General features: G+C 44.4%; 1 protein-coding gene across 1 annotated transcript; it reads left to right on the forward strand.

Moving 5' to 3' along the window:
* Positions 1-6,350: 6,350 nt before the first annotated feature.
* Positions 6,351-16,853, forward strand: LOC143336397 (E3 ubiquitin-protein ligase pellino homolog 2). Its single transcript, XM_076756543.1, has 7 exons — positions 6,351-6,699; positions 10,940-11,069; positions 11,480-11,581; positions 11,955-12,152; positions 12,347-12,532; positions 12,644-12,849; positions 12,974-16,853. Exons 1-7 carry the CDS (start codon positions 6,620-6,622, stop codon positions 13,356-13,358), a joined length of 1,287 nt encoding a protein of 428 aa, XP_076612658.1. The 5' UTR covers positions 6,351-6,619; the 3' UTR covers positions 13,359-16,853.
* Positions 16,854-17,292: the final 439 nt, after the last annotated feature.

Raw genomic sequence — 17,292 nt, forward strand, 5'->3', positions numbered from 1 at the left:
GCTGAGAAGTGAAAGTATTGCTTTTTCACATCCTTCAGAAAAAGCCTGATTTTAACAGAACCTATTTCACAATCAGGTCTGGTACACATGTTCACTTATAGTTTCATTGATGAGGTTGTGTTCAAGATTAGTAAACCAATCTCTAGCACAGTAAACTAAATACATGAACAGGGAGTGATAAGTGAAAATTCTTAGTCGTGTCTTCAGTAGATAAAAACCACGTGAGATAAATAACAGGAAGCTGCATGATTTTCTTTTTTTTCTCTATAGATAAAGGCCTCAACTGATGTGTAAATGTTGGCTTGTGACAGGAAGTGACATATGCTGCAACCTTCCTGTGTGACACATGGCACGCCACAGCAACAGATGGACTCATTGAGATATAAAACGATTAACAGCATAGTAGTGAGAAGTACAACAGCCGTGCATGCCTGGGCGACAGAAGAGGGCTAAAGTATTGTTATTCTGAAGAAAATTATGTGTCTGTTAAACAGCACTGTAATTATCTGGACTGACTTTCTGCTGTGAAACTGAGACACAGTGCAGTGCTGTCAATGTAAGTTTAGCCCAGAGGAGCGGAATCAGCATCATTCACATCTCAGTTACTGCTACCTCATGTGGAGCGGTGATAAAACAATCAACCAGTGTCACTATGCCTTAACACATTCTTGGAAAGCTGTGGCGATAACAACCTGTTGAAGTCAGGTCAAAGGCTGCCGCTCACACATTGTGTAATTATTAATAGGTCTGCCGTGGAATACAGCCAGGCTGAACAGGGAAGCCAATTACCCGAAATGTCGCTCACTCTCTGGTGCCTGTTGGCAACCCCCCCCCGCTTACACAAACACAGAAATAGAGTCACCAATACAACTTTCATCCCTAAATAACACACAACACTAAATCCAAAAATAACCCACCACACACAGCCTTCCCCACCGGCTCTTATTAATGACCCGTCTGAGGAGCCATCTGCTTTCATGTAGCAGCTCCCAGCACAGCTCACGCCGGCAGCTGTGTGTGTAGCCTATGTGCTCGGGTCCATACGTGTGCATGTATGGCAGCTTGTTGGCAGGTGCTCCGTGGAGCTCAGTGATTTGTGAAAGGGCATCTCAGCTCACTAGTCAGTGTTCAAGATGAGCTGCAGTTGTGCTATTAAAAAAAACCTCAGGATGTACAAGCAGTTTCACATCCCACACTGGGACAATGTTTCCTATTTCTGTGAAGATGACAGTTTGTAGGTGTTCCATGGTACTTTTGGAATTAGGTTATAATGACAGTTCTCCTCGCAAGTGTTGCATTTATTCGGTTCTCTCTTTCTTTTGTATATCATGATGGAACATAACTGATAATTCATTCAAAATGGAATTATGGAATACATAAAGTGTATTGCCTAACCAAGCGAACACAAAAGTGAAGCTTGTCACGTGTGCAGCAGCTTTATTTGGTGCATTTCTGACTGATTTGGTTCAGTTCTTTCTATGAAGCCCTCAAATGACTTCCTCTTCTCCCGCCTCGCACATGATCTCACATCATCTTTTCTAGTCTTGCTCAATGATGTGCTAAATCTAAAATCACCATTATGTGCAATCAAACTGCCCCCAGATCAGCACACATTTCAAAACGCTTGAAATACACTGCATATAGCTCTGTGTGACTGTGTCTGTTAAAGCTATTATCTACAGTTTATACAATCAACCGCCGTAGTTAGTGATGCCATTCATTTTCAGTGTTTTGCAACAAACCTGCTTGTGTATGCAATTAGTCTTCCCTGTAGGGAGCCAAAAATCACTAGCGGAGCCTGTTGTGTCCCAGTGCCCACAGAGAATGGGAATATGCTGAGCCATCTGCAGTATCGTGCCTGCTCTGTGTAGTCTGCCTCCTCATCAAGTCGAGGGAGTATGGTGTCTCTCACACACACACAGACACACACCCAGCAGGCATGTGTGCACTCGTGCATCACAGGTAGGACACTGCCTTTTTGTTGCAAGCAAGGCTTCACGCACATACACAAGTAAAATACTGCTGCATACATATAAGAGATCCTATCATGTTTTGGATTAAAGTGATTTAATCACTCTCGCTGCTCTGTTTGGCTGCATTATATCCAGAAGTCTTAGGTTCTGCTTCAGCAGCCCATCTAAGATTTAACTGCAGACAAGGGGCAACGGGGTTGCTGAATTGCAGGAATACCTTTTCTTTGTTTGCTCTTGTCTCTATGGCAACATTGACAAAGACTCGGTGGCAGATGGCTGTAGCACATCCAAGTGGTTTAAATTCACTGTCATCCTTTACTTACCATTTTTCTACCAAAAACCATGTTTCCGTCTTTTGAATCAGCATCAGTTAAATCCAGATTGAGGCCAGTTGGCCCTGAGGTGTCTTTGCGTCACTTGTACACTGACGTTCTGGGTATAAATCACTGAAACGATCCAGAAGCTATCCAGAGGTCACATCCATCATGAACCCATGTCCCATGCTGTACAACATATGAAACAGGCTTTTAAGCCAAAAGCATTAGTGGTATGATGCAGTTATGAGCATATAGCCTGTGAGAGTTTTCTAATCTATTCATCTCGTCTGTCTTTAATAGTGTGATTTATTCCTGTGCCCCTAACCATTTATTTATTCGGGATGTGTCCATTTTGTTGTGGTCTATATTATCATTTGCGAATATGTGGCCATATCTGTGTTTATCAAGAGATCCGCTGTTGTTTATAGCATGTAAGTATAGAGTGACTCCAACAGCAGCTACTCTTTCTACCACGTTTTGCTTGACTTGAAATACAGCATGTCGAAAGTTGCATAATGATAGCAGAGGTAATGCATTCCACATGTTCACAATTAGGCATACAATCTGATCTGTGATTTGCTCACCAAATATGGTTTCAAGATGACTCGTGTGATGCAACACTGTTGTTAACTACTACACACTTCAAAGTAGACTAAAAATTCCTCTCCAGTTTGGCTGGTAAGACCCCTCATGTTCATGCCGGTGACATAAATGTCAAAGCAAGCTGCCGTAAATGGAGATTTGAAATTGTTTCATACTTCTGACTCACAGAGTTGAACTACCGTACGGCATTTGTGTGTCAATACTGCTGCTTATTTGGTGAACTGTGAATACAAACAGTACTCAGCAGAGCAGCAGGACACGTAAGCCAGCCAAGACCTCATGCTGTGTTTTAACTCATGAGAATTTGTCTGGCTGACGAGGCCACCGTAGAGCAAAGTGGCCGTCAATCACAGCCACCATGTCCATTTGTTTTTTAATTACTCACGTCAGTTTCTCTTAATCAGTTTAATTGCAAGAGGACCTTGGTGACAGAACTGATGACATCGTGGAAAGACAATATGAATAATTTCCGTGCCTATTTGCAGAAGTGGGTTAGTTTCGTGAGTGGAAAAATGGTTCATGAACACAAAGTCAGCTCTGTAATGACAAAAATCTGACCTGCTGAGTTTCCTTGAGTAGGTTGATGATTCCTACCCACTGTTCTGTTGCTGAAATTCTCTTCAGGGGATTAATGAAGCACTACATAATCATTGAATATTTTGTATCAGATGCAGTTGATTACCTGACATAGGGTGGCTTTTATCCATTCAGAGTATTCTTTACATTGTTAATTCCTGGTTAGACAAGACTTAGTCAATAATCCCCACAGCACAAATGTTATTATTATGGCCATAAACCCCGTAGATTAAAGGGGAACAGGGAGGATTCCTCTTGCGTGATGGAGGCCGGACATATTTTCCAGTTTAATGCTGAAATTCAGCCAAACAAGGACAGTGACAGCCAGAGAGAGGAGACAGAGCAGAGGAGAGAGGCAGAAAATGGAAGGCATGGAGGAACAGAGAGATTGAGAGAGAGACACAGTGAGGAGGGTGTGACCTTAATCTCAGAGTGGGAAAGAAAGAGAGTCACATTCACTAAAACACACACACACACACACACACACACACACACACACACACACACACACACACACACGCACACACACACATCTGGTCCATCCAGTTTCTGCTTTGTATCTCATAAGAAAAGTATGTTGGAGGTTAACTTCTGATACACACAGTGAAACACGTACTATTGTATACCCTGAAGAGGTGAGTCAGCACTCCAGTTGGTTGATTAATTACTCTGCAACCACAGTGAGCTGTGTGGACAATGTGTAAAACATGAATGAAGACAGAATGCTTTGGCCAAAAAATATTCCAGTACAAAGACAATATATTGAATGTTTTACCTCATCAACTGCATTGATTTTTGTTTAGCATTAAATTCAGCATTAGTCTGAATTTAATGCCAGCAACTCATTTCAGACACGTTGGGACAGGAGCAGCAAAAGACTGGGAAAGTTGTGGAATGCTCCAAAAACACCTGTTTGGATCATTCCACAGGTAAACAGGTTCATTGGTAACAGGTGGTAGAATCTAATTAGGTATGAAAAGGGCATCCTGGAAAGGCCCAGTCGTTCACAAGCAAGGATGGAGTGAGGGTGACATCACGGAGACTATGTCCATGTTTCATGCAGTCTATGGTTTCAACAGGGTGGCCTTGTAGTAAAAGAGTGCAGGGACAAGACTGGCTTGCCTGCAGTCCAGACCTGTCCACCATTTAAAATGTGTGGTGCATTAGGAAGCACAAAATACAGGAAACGCCAGATTGTTTGAAGTGAAGCCATATTTCAAGCAAGAATGGGGGAAAAAATTCACCTCTAAACTTGAACAGTTAGTGTCCTCAGTTAAAAGCTTACTGAGTGCTGTTAAAAAAAGGTGATGCAACACAGTGGTCTGCCCCTGCCCTAACTTTTCTGGAACAGGTCCCAGACATCAAATTCAGAATGAGTGTCTATTAGCCTAATAAAATGAAATAACTCATCTGTTTGAACAATGAATATCCTGTCTCTGTGCTGTGTTCATCTGAATATAGGTCAAAAAAGGATGTTCACATCAATGGATTCTGTTTTCATTTAGCCTGCATTTTATACAGCTTCCTAACTTCTTAGGAATCAGGATTGTAGATTGAGGGTGTGGTTGTTTGGTTTGTCTTATACTGAGGTCATGCATGAATCATCACCCCTTCCAGTGTCATGAATAGTCTCCCTGTACTTGCAGCACCTTTGCTAATGCGTGAGGGAGGCCATGACCATTTCCATTTTGAATGCATTATCATATCACTCAGGAAACATCTGTAAATTTGCACAGGCAAATGTGAAAATGACTTATCTAATAGCGAGGGCCGACGTCACCGCACGCTGCAGAGCAACATGCAGCATACTGCATGGCGCCTCTGTGCCTTACCCTGCATGCAAGCCGCGACATGTCATACCACCCAGCCTGAACACAGGCTACTGTCCCAGATGAAGGCAGCTATGCCGCTGCTGAGACTGATCAGGTTCTCTTACTGACACCCCAGCCCTGCGTTCTGTTCAAAAAGCCTGCAGCGAAGGCTTTGCTTTCTCTCTCATCAAAAAACAATGAACAGCAAGCAGGTTGTTGGAGGGAAATGTGCCAAGTATGTGACAAGGCAGCTGTGTCTAACCCAGCTGCACGTTTCTGTCCCTTTCAGTCATGTCACTCAACAGTCAAGTATGACAGCACAGAACACATGGTGGAATACCGTGGGTGTGCACAGGTAAAACTGATGCTTCCACATACAGATTAGTGTAAATAGCTGCACTTCATAGACTGGAAAGTTGTACTTTGCAACTGAAGTGCACTGCCCTCATGTGGTCACAGTATTATGACTACACAGGCGCTACTCTTTGTGTGTGTGAGACAGAGAGAAATACATGTACAGAGATGGAAGAGTGGGCTCCAGTCGGCCTATATCTGTCTCCCGACTCCCACATGAAATGCAGACATGAAGAAAAGAAGGTGTCTAGTCTGGGGCGCAATGGTGACCCACATCCGAGCTCCACCACACCCCCCGAAGCATCTCATTACGTCAGACTCCATAATCACCCACGAGATCTGAGCTATATGATTTCCATACATAACATCAAACGGCCAAGTCTTTTACTTTAAATGTGCCAGTACGCCTCCACATGCCAGGGGATGTGGGCACTTCCTCTGGATTTCGAAATGCCTCATTTTATTCTGTCAGTGGGAGCCAGCGTCTCATCAGGGTTGCATCCATTTCTGATTCCACAGGAGGGTTCGCGCTTTAATGTAAATTAATATTGAATTCTGACCACGTTTTTGTCTCCTAATCCCTAGTACAGTATTGTCAATCGTTACAACCTCGACAAACGTGTATTTGTCCTTTTTGAGGACACCATGTTAACTATTTTGGGACATGCTTCAACCACCACCCCCACAAAATATGGTACGTCCCACTCTCTGCCGTTAGCCGTTGTTGTATCCTTTGCTACTGAGCAGATATGTTGCGATACTAACTAGCTACACACCGGCGTGAAAGCCACGAAAAGATGCGCCTTTACGGGATTAAAACAATAAAAGAAACAAGAAGAAGTCCGGAAAAACTTTGCTCAACTGTGCCCAAACTTTGATAGACTACGACCTAAATCACTTCCCTGCACTTTCGAGTGTGTTAGCATTGTTTTATCCCACCACTTTGCCATTGGACGCGTTTTTTCTCCTGGAGCAGTCCAGTCTGATGAATTCACCGAAAAAAGACGGAGATGATGATGTGCCCGTTAAAGACCCGGTAAAATACGGCGAATTGGTCATTTTGGGGTAAGTCTCTTAAAACCTAAACCGATAGTAAAATTGTGTAGGAAGGAGAAAAGCTCCAGAGGCAAATGAACGTTAAACATGTAGCGGCACCATCAGCACAATAAACCAACAGATGACGTGTGAGTTCAGCTTTAATCCACCGCTCTGACAGAAAATCCCCTCTTTATCGTCGTTTTTCGGACAGAAAAGCCATAATAGTTACACATTTTAGCTCGTTTTTCATTTACTGCCCTTTGCCGCTGAAAAGCACCAGTCTGCGGCTGTGTGGTAATGTTACAAACTTAACTTTATGTTTTAAATGAAGGCATTTTCTCCGAAAGTATGCCACCGTATTGTTTCCACAACCTGCGTGGTGCGTTTGAGTGTAAAAGGTGCGAAATCTGCTGTAGCCATAGCACGTAAGGCTACTACGGATGTAGCCGCTTTTTCATCAATGGTTGTAGTGGGGGTAAGCAGCGCTGGATCGCTCGGGCTGAAAATCCCAATGATGTCATACTATGCTGGATCCGAGATTGCTAAAAGTGGGACTGGGGATGATATCATTGTCTGAAAAACACACACGCATCTTTCTCATATTAATCACGAAGCCTCTTTTATTACTTATGCACAAACGTCGCAGCCAGATGACCATCCATGCCAAGGAAGGAGGAGGCGGAGAAAAGCCCCTCTACATCACCAGCGCACACAAGCACACAGTAGGCAGGATGTGCTGATGACAGCTACCAGCTTCCACGGCATTTCCACCCCTGCAGCTCCACCACACTGTGCAGGGTCTGCAGGGACCAGAAATGCCACAATACACACACACACACACACACACACACACACACACACACACACACACACACACAGAGTCATATCCAGGCTTGCACAGGCCTCCCTCTTGCCCCGCAGAGCTTCCTGTGTATGCCAAAGATAACTGACCTAATGGCCTATCTCTTCCCCTCCGGCTGAACATGGAGAGAGGAAGCTGTAGCCTGCCCACATCAGAATACTGATTAGTCGCCCTCCTCGTCATCTGACTGTTTGAACATAGCAGTCCTTTACACCCTCAGATCAGAGGGAGGAAGTGATCATTTAATGCCCGTCCTGAGGTTTTGGCAATGCAACTTAAACACAAGCTTGCACTGCGGTGTGCGCCACGGTGTGCAATGCGCCTCATTGAGGGTTGAAAATGCATTTGTATCAGCTCACTTTAAAACTGTAGTGATTGAGGTGTGGTTTGGTGTTGTTCTGCCAGAGTGACAGCCACAGGCGTGCAGGCTGTTGTGGGTATCATCTCTGTGGTTTTGAACAGGGGCTGTATGATAGCTGAAAAATGGACAGAAAGAACGTTTTTCCTTTGTTGCGGTTATTTTGTTATGCAACATGATTTACAGCATGTTAAAAATGTCACCGTGTGATTACAGCTGTAGACAATGTACTATTAATGTCAATATTAACATTATCACAGTGGTGATCCCACATCCTGAACAGCGGTGTTAGGATTCAGGCCCATGACCAGTTGATGCAGGTAGCTTCGACAGCAGATACCCGGTGTTGGAACAGGCTGTTCTCTCCACTGCTTCCTGTCAGATATCACATTTTCCTGGCCTGTTTTGTACAAGTGCGGTTCAACTTTGCATCTGTCAGCCTTGATGATCACATGCCCCGTGTGGTCGATGCCTGCTTCACTGCAGGCCATGTGATCTTTGCAGTGGCTGCCTGCCATCGCTCATTGCCTTAGTTAGCTTGGACACCATGTACTTCACTGCCCCTGTCCAGCATCCCAGCAAAGCACAACTCACTTATGACCCACTCCACTATGCAAACACCCTCTTGTTTTCCATATTTATCTCTCCCACACCTTTTTTTTTCTCTACCCGTAACCCCTCTTAACCCTGCCCCTGTCGCATTCCTCCATCTCTCACCCAGTCCCTTCCCAGCCAGCCTCCCAGTGTTTTGCTGAGTGCTGACTTTCACAGAGGCAGGCCTCCTTGGTGGCTTGCCCTCAACGAAAATAAACCCCGTGTCGAGGGGCAGAAGGAGTGAATATTTCATATTGTGCTTTATGATGTACGCACATGCGTGATGCAGGCCAGAGCTGCCCAGGCAAATCCTGCTTTGTTGCTCTCCCTGTGGCCTTTTCCCTCGACCCTCCGCCTCGCCTTGTCTCTCAGCTTTCCTTGTCCTTCGTGTCTCCCTGCACTCTGCCCTTTACTGCATTTCATTCATTCAGCTTTAGTTTTCTGTCTGGAATACTCCTGATAGCTGCTGGCTTCTTTTCCGTCTCTGTTTCTGTCAAGGTGCTGGCTACCTTTTCTCTTTTCATAAGCTGATTTTCTCTCCTGTGCCCTCTTATCCTCGCCCCCATTTCACATCTTCTGCCATTTAACCAGACCCCTCAGAAGCCTGTCCTCATGCGTCTTCTTCTCCTGACCCAGTCCTTCTCTATTTAGCCAGAGGTCCAGTTTGAACTGACAGGCAGGGCCATGGAGGGAGCAGGTAGCACTGAGTCATCCTCTGTGACTGGACTCCACATTAAAAAAAAAAAATCACAAGTAAATGTGATCTGTTTGAAGGTTATTGAAGGCAGCATAACTGATCCTTTCACCAACGCCCTGCTGACTGCCCTTATATTTGTTGGCCACAGAAAATGAATTGTGGTCCTGAGATTCATCGAAGTAAAGCTCATTAAAAATGCATAATGTTAACAAACTTTCCAGAGACACACATAGCTTTAACCACCAACACCAATTCATTTTCTTTTTACAGACAAAATGAACTGCTCTCATTGAAATTATAAAATATCAAGATGACTTAAGAAAGATAAGTCAAATGTTTTGCAGCGCACTGCAGGTTTCATGTTGTTTTTGCTCTAACACTCAGTTCAAAACATCTTATTTCTCTGCCACCTGTTCAGCTTGTGTCTTATCTGGTCAGGATTTGTGTTTTTTCTTCTTAAATTTATTCAAGGGAACGTGGCTTGTTGAACCTCAGTTCAGATTTTGAACAGAACAAGTAAAGTGCATCAAGTGTTAACTGCTGTTTATGAAGCTGCTCCGTGTTGACAATGGCCCCACCTTGTACTTTCCCCTAAATTTGTGTTTTCCCTCCGGTAGAGATTATTTGCATGATATTTATAACCCGTGTATTGAATATATTAACTATATTGAGATTTTACAACCAGCAAATGCTCACTCACATCTATTGCTTTATCAGAGCAATGCTTTTTATGTAGTTGGCGGTAGTAAAACAAGTAAATGTTCAGCATAGGCCTGCATGGAATAATTATTTTCATTGTTGATTAATCTGCCCATGGTTTGCATGATTAGTTGATTCATGTCAGGATATAGTGAGTTCACATATTCAAATGTCTTGTTTTATCTGACCGACAGAACAGAACTCAAAGATTAAAAAACTGTTGACGACGTCTTACCAGCAGAAAAACAGCCAAAGGATTCAATTTGTAACCAGATAAAAGGACATTTTACATTTGAAAAGCTATGACCAGCCGATTATTGACATTTTCATTTTATGAAGTAATTAATTAGTCATTATGGCAAAATTGCTATTGATTGGCTTCCTTATGACAGACAGTCTGAATAAATCAGAGTTTCAGCTTTATTGTTAAACACTGTCAAAGCAGGCAGTGGTGGCAAGGCCACTGTGACACAGATCAGAGCAGAGCCAGACCAGATGCCCTCTGATCTGATCAAGTCTGAAGGTCGTGAAAATGATCGTGCACAGCTGTAAAAGGAGTTTAAATGAAGAGCGAGCTCCTCTTCAGCAAGTGTGAGCCTGAAGTACAGGCCGAGTGAGCGAGATCAAGCAGTAGTTGTGCTTTTCATTGAGGTTCAGCAGTTTAATATGAATCATGAGTGGCCTGGGTGTGCTGCTCTAATTTGTTTCAAAAGAGTCTGCGATAATGTGGCTGTAAAGACGCACACAATCATTTCAGCTCACACTCTAATTGCCATTATTTCTTCAGACATCTTGGAAGCATCAGTGACATTTTATTTATAGCTTCAGTTTTCCCACAAGTGACGACAGCTCGTAAGTGCAGTATGCAAACAGTGAGCTGACAGCGTTTTCTCCGCCATTAGGCATTCTCAATAAAGCTCGACGAACTGGAACGAACATGCGTGAACTTGTGTGGCGCGGTCTGAGTTGAATTCTAGTCTGGATTAATCTGAGTGTGACGCACTCGTGTTTGCGCTCGTGTATTCATCCTGTTCTTGTTTTTGTTTGCCTCTCTCAGGTACAATGGCTCTCTTCCAAGCGGAGACCGTGGGCGCAGAAAGAGCCGCTTCGCTCTGTACCGAAGGGCCAAGGCCAACGGCGTCAAACCCAGCGCCGTGCACATCCTCAACACACCACAGGACAGCAAGGTACTGTTAGTGTGTGTGTGTGTGCGTGCACTGTATGTTGTGTGCAATGGTTTCCTTCCTCTGACTCCCTGTTGTCTATTTTAAATGAGCAAGAGGAAAGATGACTAACCATGATGACTGGAGCATGTGAGCTGTCCATCTTTGTGTGTGCGTGCAGGCTTACATATGAATGCGTGATTGTTTGTTGAATGTCACTTTGTGAAAAATGACATTTAAAAATCACAATCAGGTCATTGTTTCAGTCGCTGCTTTCAAATGCGACATCAAAGTATGAAACTTTTATGTTAGAATTATTCATGTGGCCACATCTTACAGACTATAATTCAATTCGATGCATGAGCATTCAAGAAAAAAAGACTTTTCTAGAAGATGGGTGCATCAACTCTTGCTTGTTGCCATTGTTGTTGCAGGCCGTCCACAGCAGGGGGCAGCACAGCATCTCTTTCACTCTGTCCCGTAACCAGACGGTGGTGGTGGAGTACTGCCATGACAACAACACAGACATGTTCCAGGTAACACAGCACGGAGCTCAAGAAAACAGAGGGTCAGCTTATTCACACATCTGCTTCAAGAAAAGACTCGTTTCACTACAAAAATAATCCTGGATTTGTCATCAAGAGCAAGTTTCTCCCAAAATATGTGGTTATGTAATGTCATCAAAGGAACTTCTACATTAGGCAGATTATTTTGGTTCAAAACTGGGACTATTAAGAATAGAGACGTGTGGAAAATCTCCAAGAAAGTCTATTTTTATGCACAAAGTTCTGCTCTTATAATAGTATCACAGATTTATTTACTTTCCAACAAATTTATCACTTTAAGACATTTGTGTTAATGAATGGTGTCCAGGTATGTCGCTGAGTTTCTCTGTGTTATACCCTGCAGATCGGACGCTCCACAGAAAGTCCCATTGACTTTGTGGTGACAGACACCTCCGGAGGGGGGAAGGAGGGGGAGGACCCCTCCATCGCTCCCAGCACCATCTCACGGTTTGCCTGCAGAGTGGTGTGTGAACGCAATCCACCGTACACAGCACGCATCTACGCCGCCGGCTTTGATTCTTCCAAAAATATCTTCTTAGGGGTGAGTTGACTGAAGATCCAACGTGCAAAGGTTTCTAATGAAGACTGTATTTTTGGAATGAGTGCTGAAGTCATTTAAAAGGCTGACAAGCTTCATGAACAGACATTAAGTCAAGGTTTGAAACTCATTTTTCACCTGTGATAAATCATCTTCATTTAATTATGAATGCTTTCTGTGCTTTCATGTCTGTGCAGGAGAAAGCAACCAAATGGAAAAACCCTGATGGGCACATGGATGGCCTGACCACCAACGGGGTACTCGTGATGCATCCGGAGGGCTTCCCAGAGGACCCCAAGCAGGGTCTGTGGAGGGAGATCTCCGTCTGCGGAGACGTGTACGCCCTGCGGGAGACACGCTCCGGACCCAGCCGGGGCAAACTGGTGAGCCACAGCCAGTTTGGTCACCGTGTCCACGTTCGGCCACATCAATGGTGCGAGCTGATTCTTGGTTCGATTGTAAGCGTGTGTCTGTCTGTGTATCAACCTCTGCAGGCGGAGGGTGAGAGCAGTGCACTACGAGACGGCTCCCTGGTTGACCTGTGTGGTGCCACCCTGCTGTGGCGTACAGGTGAGGGGCTGATGCGTGCTCCCACCCTGCGTCACCTGGAAGCGCTCCGCCAGGAGCTGAATGCGTCCCGGCCCCAGTGTCCTGTCGGCCTCAGCACACTGGCCTTCCCCAGCCTGCCACGCAGCCACAGGTGGGAGCCATGATCTGTTTCAAACATGTAATTCTCTGTCCTGAAGCCTGCCTGTAGAGAACATATAACCGCCTCTGTGCCACACAAAGCTGAAAATACCGACATTCTGTTGATGTTTCTTCAGCCTTGAGGAGCGTCAGCCCTGGGTCTACCTCACTTGCGGCCATGTCCATGGACGTCACGACTGGGGCCAGAGATCCGAGGGAGTGGAGGAGCCAGGAGAGGCCGACGGTTCCACCGCCCGCCGAGAATGTCCCTTGTGCAGGAGCGTGGGCCCCTACGTGCCCCTGTGGCTGGGCTGTGAGCCTGCTGTGTACGTGGACGCTGGAGCCCCCACTCACGGTTTTGTGCCGTGCGGCCACGTCTGCTCGGAGAGGACAGCCAGATACTGGGCGGAGACCCCACTCCCCCACGGGACGCACGCCTTCAGACCCATCTGCCCCTTCTGCTCTACTGCCCTCAGCTCCCCCGGCTGGACGCGGCTCATCTTCCAGGGCCCCATCGACTAGTCACCACTCCTCAGCAACCACTGTCACAGTAACAGGAAGAGGCCTGAGCTTCATTCAGGTTGCAAGCATTGATCAGTGTTCGGTGTGGATTAGTAATTGATGTGTGCAGCATGTGTGTTCTACACTCAGGCCTCACGTTCTCTGTGTATAACGAGCACTGTCAAATATTATTGAATGCAGCTCGAGGCCGAAGAATCCTTCCCCTTGTTTATCCTTCGGTGTGTGTTGATTGGTGCAGGATCTGAAGAACAGGTGACAAAACAAGACTGATAATCAGTGCTGTCCACTCTGCGTGGTGTCCAGCCCTCCGTCATGGAGGATTCTGCTCTTGCGCTGTTTTTCATTCCAACCAAATTCTACACAAGCTGACTTCACCAACGACCCAACCCATCAGCTAGAGAGCGTTCTCATAGGTCAAACTGTGCCTGCACAGAAACTCAAACGATGCTGCTCGACCCCTCCCCAAACAGTTCTTTTCCCTCCATTATCAAATGACGCAACCCTCCACTAATTCTATCCTCTATGTCACATGAATCAAACTGATCTAAACTTGTCTAAATTAGTTTCAGAAGCCATGTATAAGATGACAAGTAGCTTTTTGCACATAAGAAAGGAATGGCCTTTTTTACTTGGCTGATCTGCAGCGTCGCTGTGTCCTTACCTCGGTGAAACGCCACCTCTTGCACTTCTCGGCCTGATATCAGACCGCCTCTCAGTTTCTAAAATGTGTTGCTGTAGTTGCGACATGCCACCACTCGATGATTGTTTGTTCTTTATTGGTTGTGGCAGCACTTTGATCAGCAAACCTTACCCCCATCTGGCCTCGGCTCCTACACAAACCACCTTTTGTTCCACTAACCACTTATTCTAAGTACATTACAAGGTGAGATCAGAGGCTGGTGCTTCTGCTCTGTGTTAACCATAGTATGCAGTTTTCATCTTTTGTCTTCGTGCATCCTTTTATTGTGAAATCTATGCAGAGAGACCCCGTAAATGAGACCCCTTGTGTATCATTAGGTTGGAATGAAATGCTGCAGACACTTTGATTATCTGTGAAGCACTAGAGGGAAGAGCACACGGCGTATCTTCACACCACAAAGAGCTCACCTGTTCAGGCCAGATCGTGTCCCGATTATCAGCCAAACAAAGGATAAGCAGTGGCTGGCAATGAAACTGGTTACAGCCCACGTCAGAACTCTCAACAGCAATAATAGCACTCGCATAGATAAGCTAGATGTTGTGCTGCGTTTAGCGAAGTGTTACGTCGGTGGTCACTTCAAACATGGCTGAAATGGTTTCCAGATTAAGGGCTCAACCAGAGGCGTGTTCAACATCGTGATTTCTTTGATTTCCAAATGAGCTCTTTGGCCGGTGACTCGGAGTATGTGTGATGTAACCAAAGCACTAGATTTTAAAGGTGAAGTGATTAGATACCTGATTTATTTCACCACTCTTTTCAGATGCATCAGCCGCCGACGTGCTGACAGATTGGACGAAAGGACGTTTCTACTGTTAATGAATTTGAACACACCTCTGGTTGCTGAATTATGCTAAACAGGGTCCATGTTAGTGTGATGGAGTGTAAAAAAAAAGGTTTGACCTTGTATAACCTCAAAAGATAACCTTTTTTTTTTGTTGTTATTTGGTTTCAAAGAAAACTATTTTGTTAGGAAAATGGGGAGGGATTTATTTGGGGAAGCGGGAGGAATTCTTTTCGATGTTGAGTGTTTAAAAAAGGAAAAAAAAAACTATTTTTCTAACTGATAATTGGTTTTAGTTAACCGTTGTTACTCAGTGTAAGCAAGTTCTGTATGTTTCCGAATATTATCGTGTGGTAGATCTAGGAGAGCTTGTGAGTGAGAAAACGTTGCCAACACTGTGTCCAACAAACACACACTTAACACACTGCTACCGTTAAAAAAACATTGCCCAGACAATGAATGTAGCCAAATACTCAGGCTATATTTAGCCTTCCCTGGTGCTCATATTGAATGGTCTATATTGTGATACTATTTTTGTAACCGAATATTATTGTGTAGCTTGGTGAACTAGCTTGAAACAGTCAGACGATTTCAAAATAGCCTCAAGTGTGGAAGACGTATAATTGATAACACACACACTCACACACTCACACAGGACTTGTGTCTAGCTTGCATGTGCTGAACGTACACATACAGTATGTACACTACACACACTTACTGGAAAACTTTTGCACGGTTGATTGCCAACCTGTTGTTCATGCTGAGAGCGTTTTTTGTTTTTTTGTTTTTGTCGCAGACCAAGATGTCTTCCAAGTGCTCAGCTGTTAAAACTGCAGCATTTCTGTTTTTATTTGGAAGACCTCTCCAAAAGAAAAAAAAACAAGGAAAAAATAGAGAGAGAGCCTGGAAAAAAAAAATCCTCATACTTGATAGATGCGTAAGGTTTGTGAATGAGACCTGTCCAGTTCCACTTTGTACTACTATGCTAATATTTTCCACCAAACCACTCCACCGCGGAAAGGCGTCCACGCTTGTTTTCATGTTGCATTCAGACCGATCGCGGAACATTTCAAGCTACTGGAAGTCAGCCTGCTGCTTTCAAAAATACTGTATTTTCCATTTGAAGTCTCAATGCAAGATTTAAACTCCCCACAGCGCGGTGGATGATTGACGCGGTGTTGATAATTACTGTAGCTCAGGATAAGAGATTTCCGATTCACAGCTGGAGAGGCCTGAAGGAAGCCTGGAAGAAGACGCTCTGAGCGGAGAAGTTTCACAGCAGCGACGCATCCGATGTGAGAGTCATCACATCACGTATGGGCCAGATTATAGAGGGCATACAGTAGGGTAGATCACCACAAGGTCTAGGATCAGTCACATACGGGTCATAATAAAGGGGGTCTAGTGAAACAGGCGATGAGAACATCTGGATCAGCTGCCCTTTACTAAGCACGCCAAACCCAGTGAATCCTGCTTTTGAAGATATGTACAAGCATTAATGTAACACCATTGGCATGTGGATGGGAGAACCGTTGCAGCACCCTCATTGGCTTCTAGTTTATGACCTGACTTTTATTTTAGCTGATTTTTCTTTCCCCGTTCTCCGTTTGAGCCCTCTTTGGGTTTTAGGCGTCCGTATGCAATTTCCTTTCCCTCTGTTTTTTTTAGATTTTTAGCATTGATGAATTTTCCCAATCCAGTATTTTAACTTCAGGTTGTTTAATACCAACAGTGACATCATTAGCTCTTCCCTAACAGTTTTTTTTTATTATATACATATATATATATCAATTGACCTTTATTCCAGATGGCAAAACCTCAACTTATGAACTCATCTTACCACAGGTGAGTGAGTAGCTGACACGTATTATACAGCATAAAACCTCACAGTTAATAATGCATTCCTTTAAATACATCTGTGTTATGTACAGCTATTTTATATTATTTTATATCATATTCTTCTGTAATCGTCCGGTGCACAGACAATCGCTATACACATGTCAATAAACCTGTTAAAAAGATGAGTGTGTTGTTCCTCTGGCTGTTTTCAGTTGCTTTTTCTTCTGGGTAGAAAATGCTGCAGACCAAGTCAAGAATGTGCTTATTACACAGAAAACAGCTCATTGTATTTAAATTAAGAAGTGGTGCATTCACATGTGCTGTGCCAGCAGAGGGCGCTCTCTACCTGCTCTGAAGCTGACAGCAGGGCACACACACACATACACACACAATGATGGGGTTGCTTTGGGTTGCATCACCTCTTTATTATAATCAACCGTTTTAATGAGCAGTTTTGGCAGTCATGTTCATCACCACGCAAATGCGATAAGACGCCGCAAATGTCTGCAAAATTACAGAACGCTTGATTTAAAATGGCAATTTGAAGGACTTAAGTTCAATCCTTTGCAAAGAATTCAGGATGTCTGCTGAAAGACCTGCTGAGAGTGGTGTTA

This window comes from Chaetodon auriga, chromosome 18, assembly GCF_051107435.1.
Source record: "Chaetodon auriga isolate fChaAug3 chromosome 18, fChaAug3.hap1, whole genome shotgun sequence".
NCBI classification, from domain to species: domain Eukaryota; kingdom Metazoa; phylum Chordata; class Actinopteri; order Chaetodontiformes; family Chaetodontidae; genus Chaetodon; species Chaetodon auriga.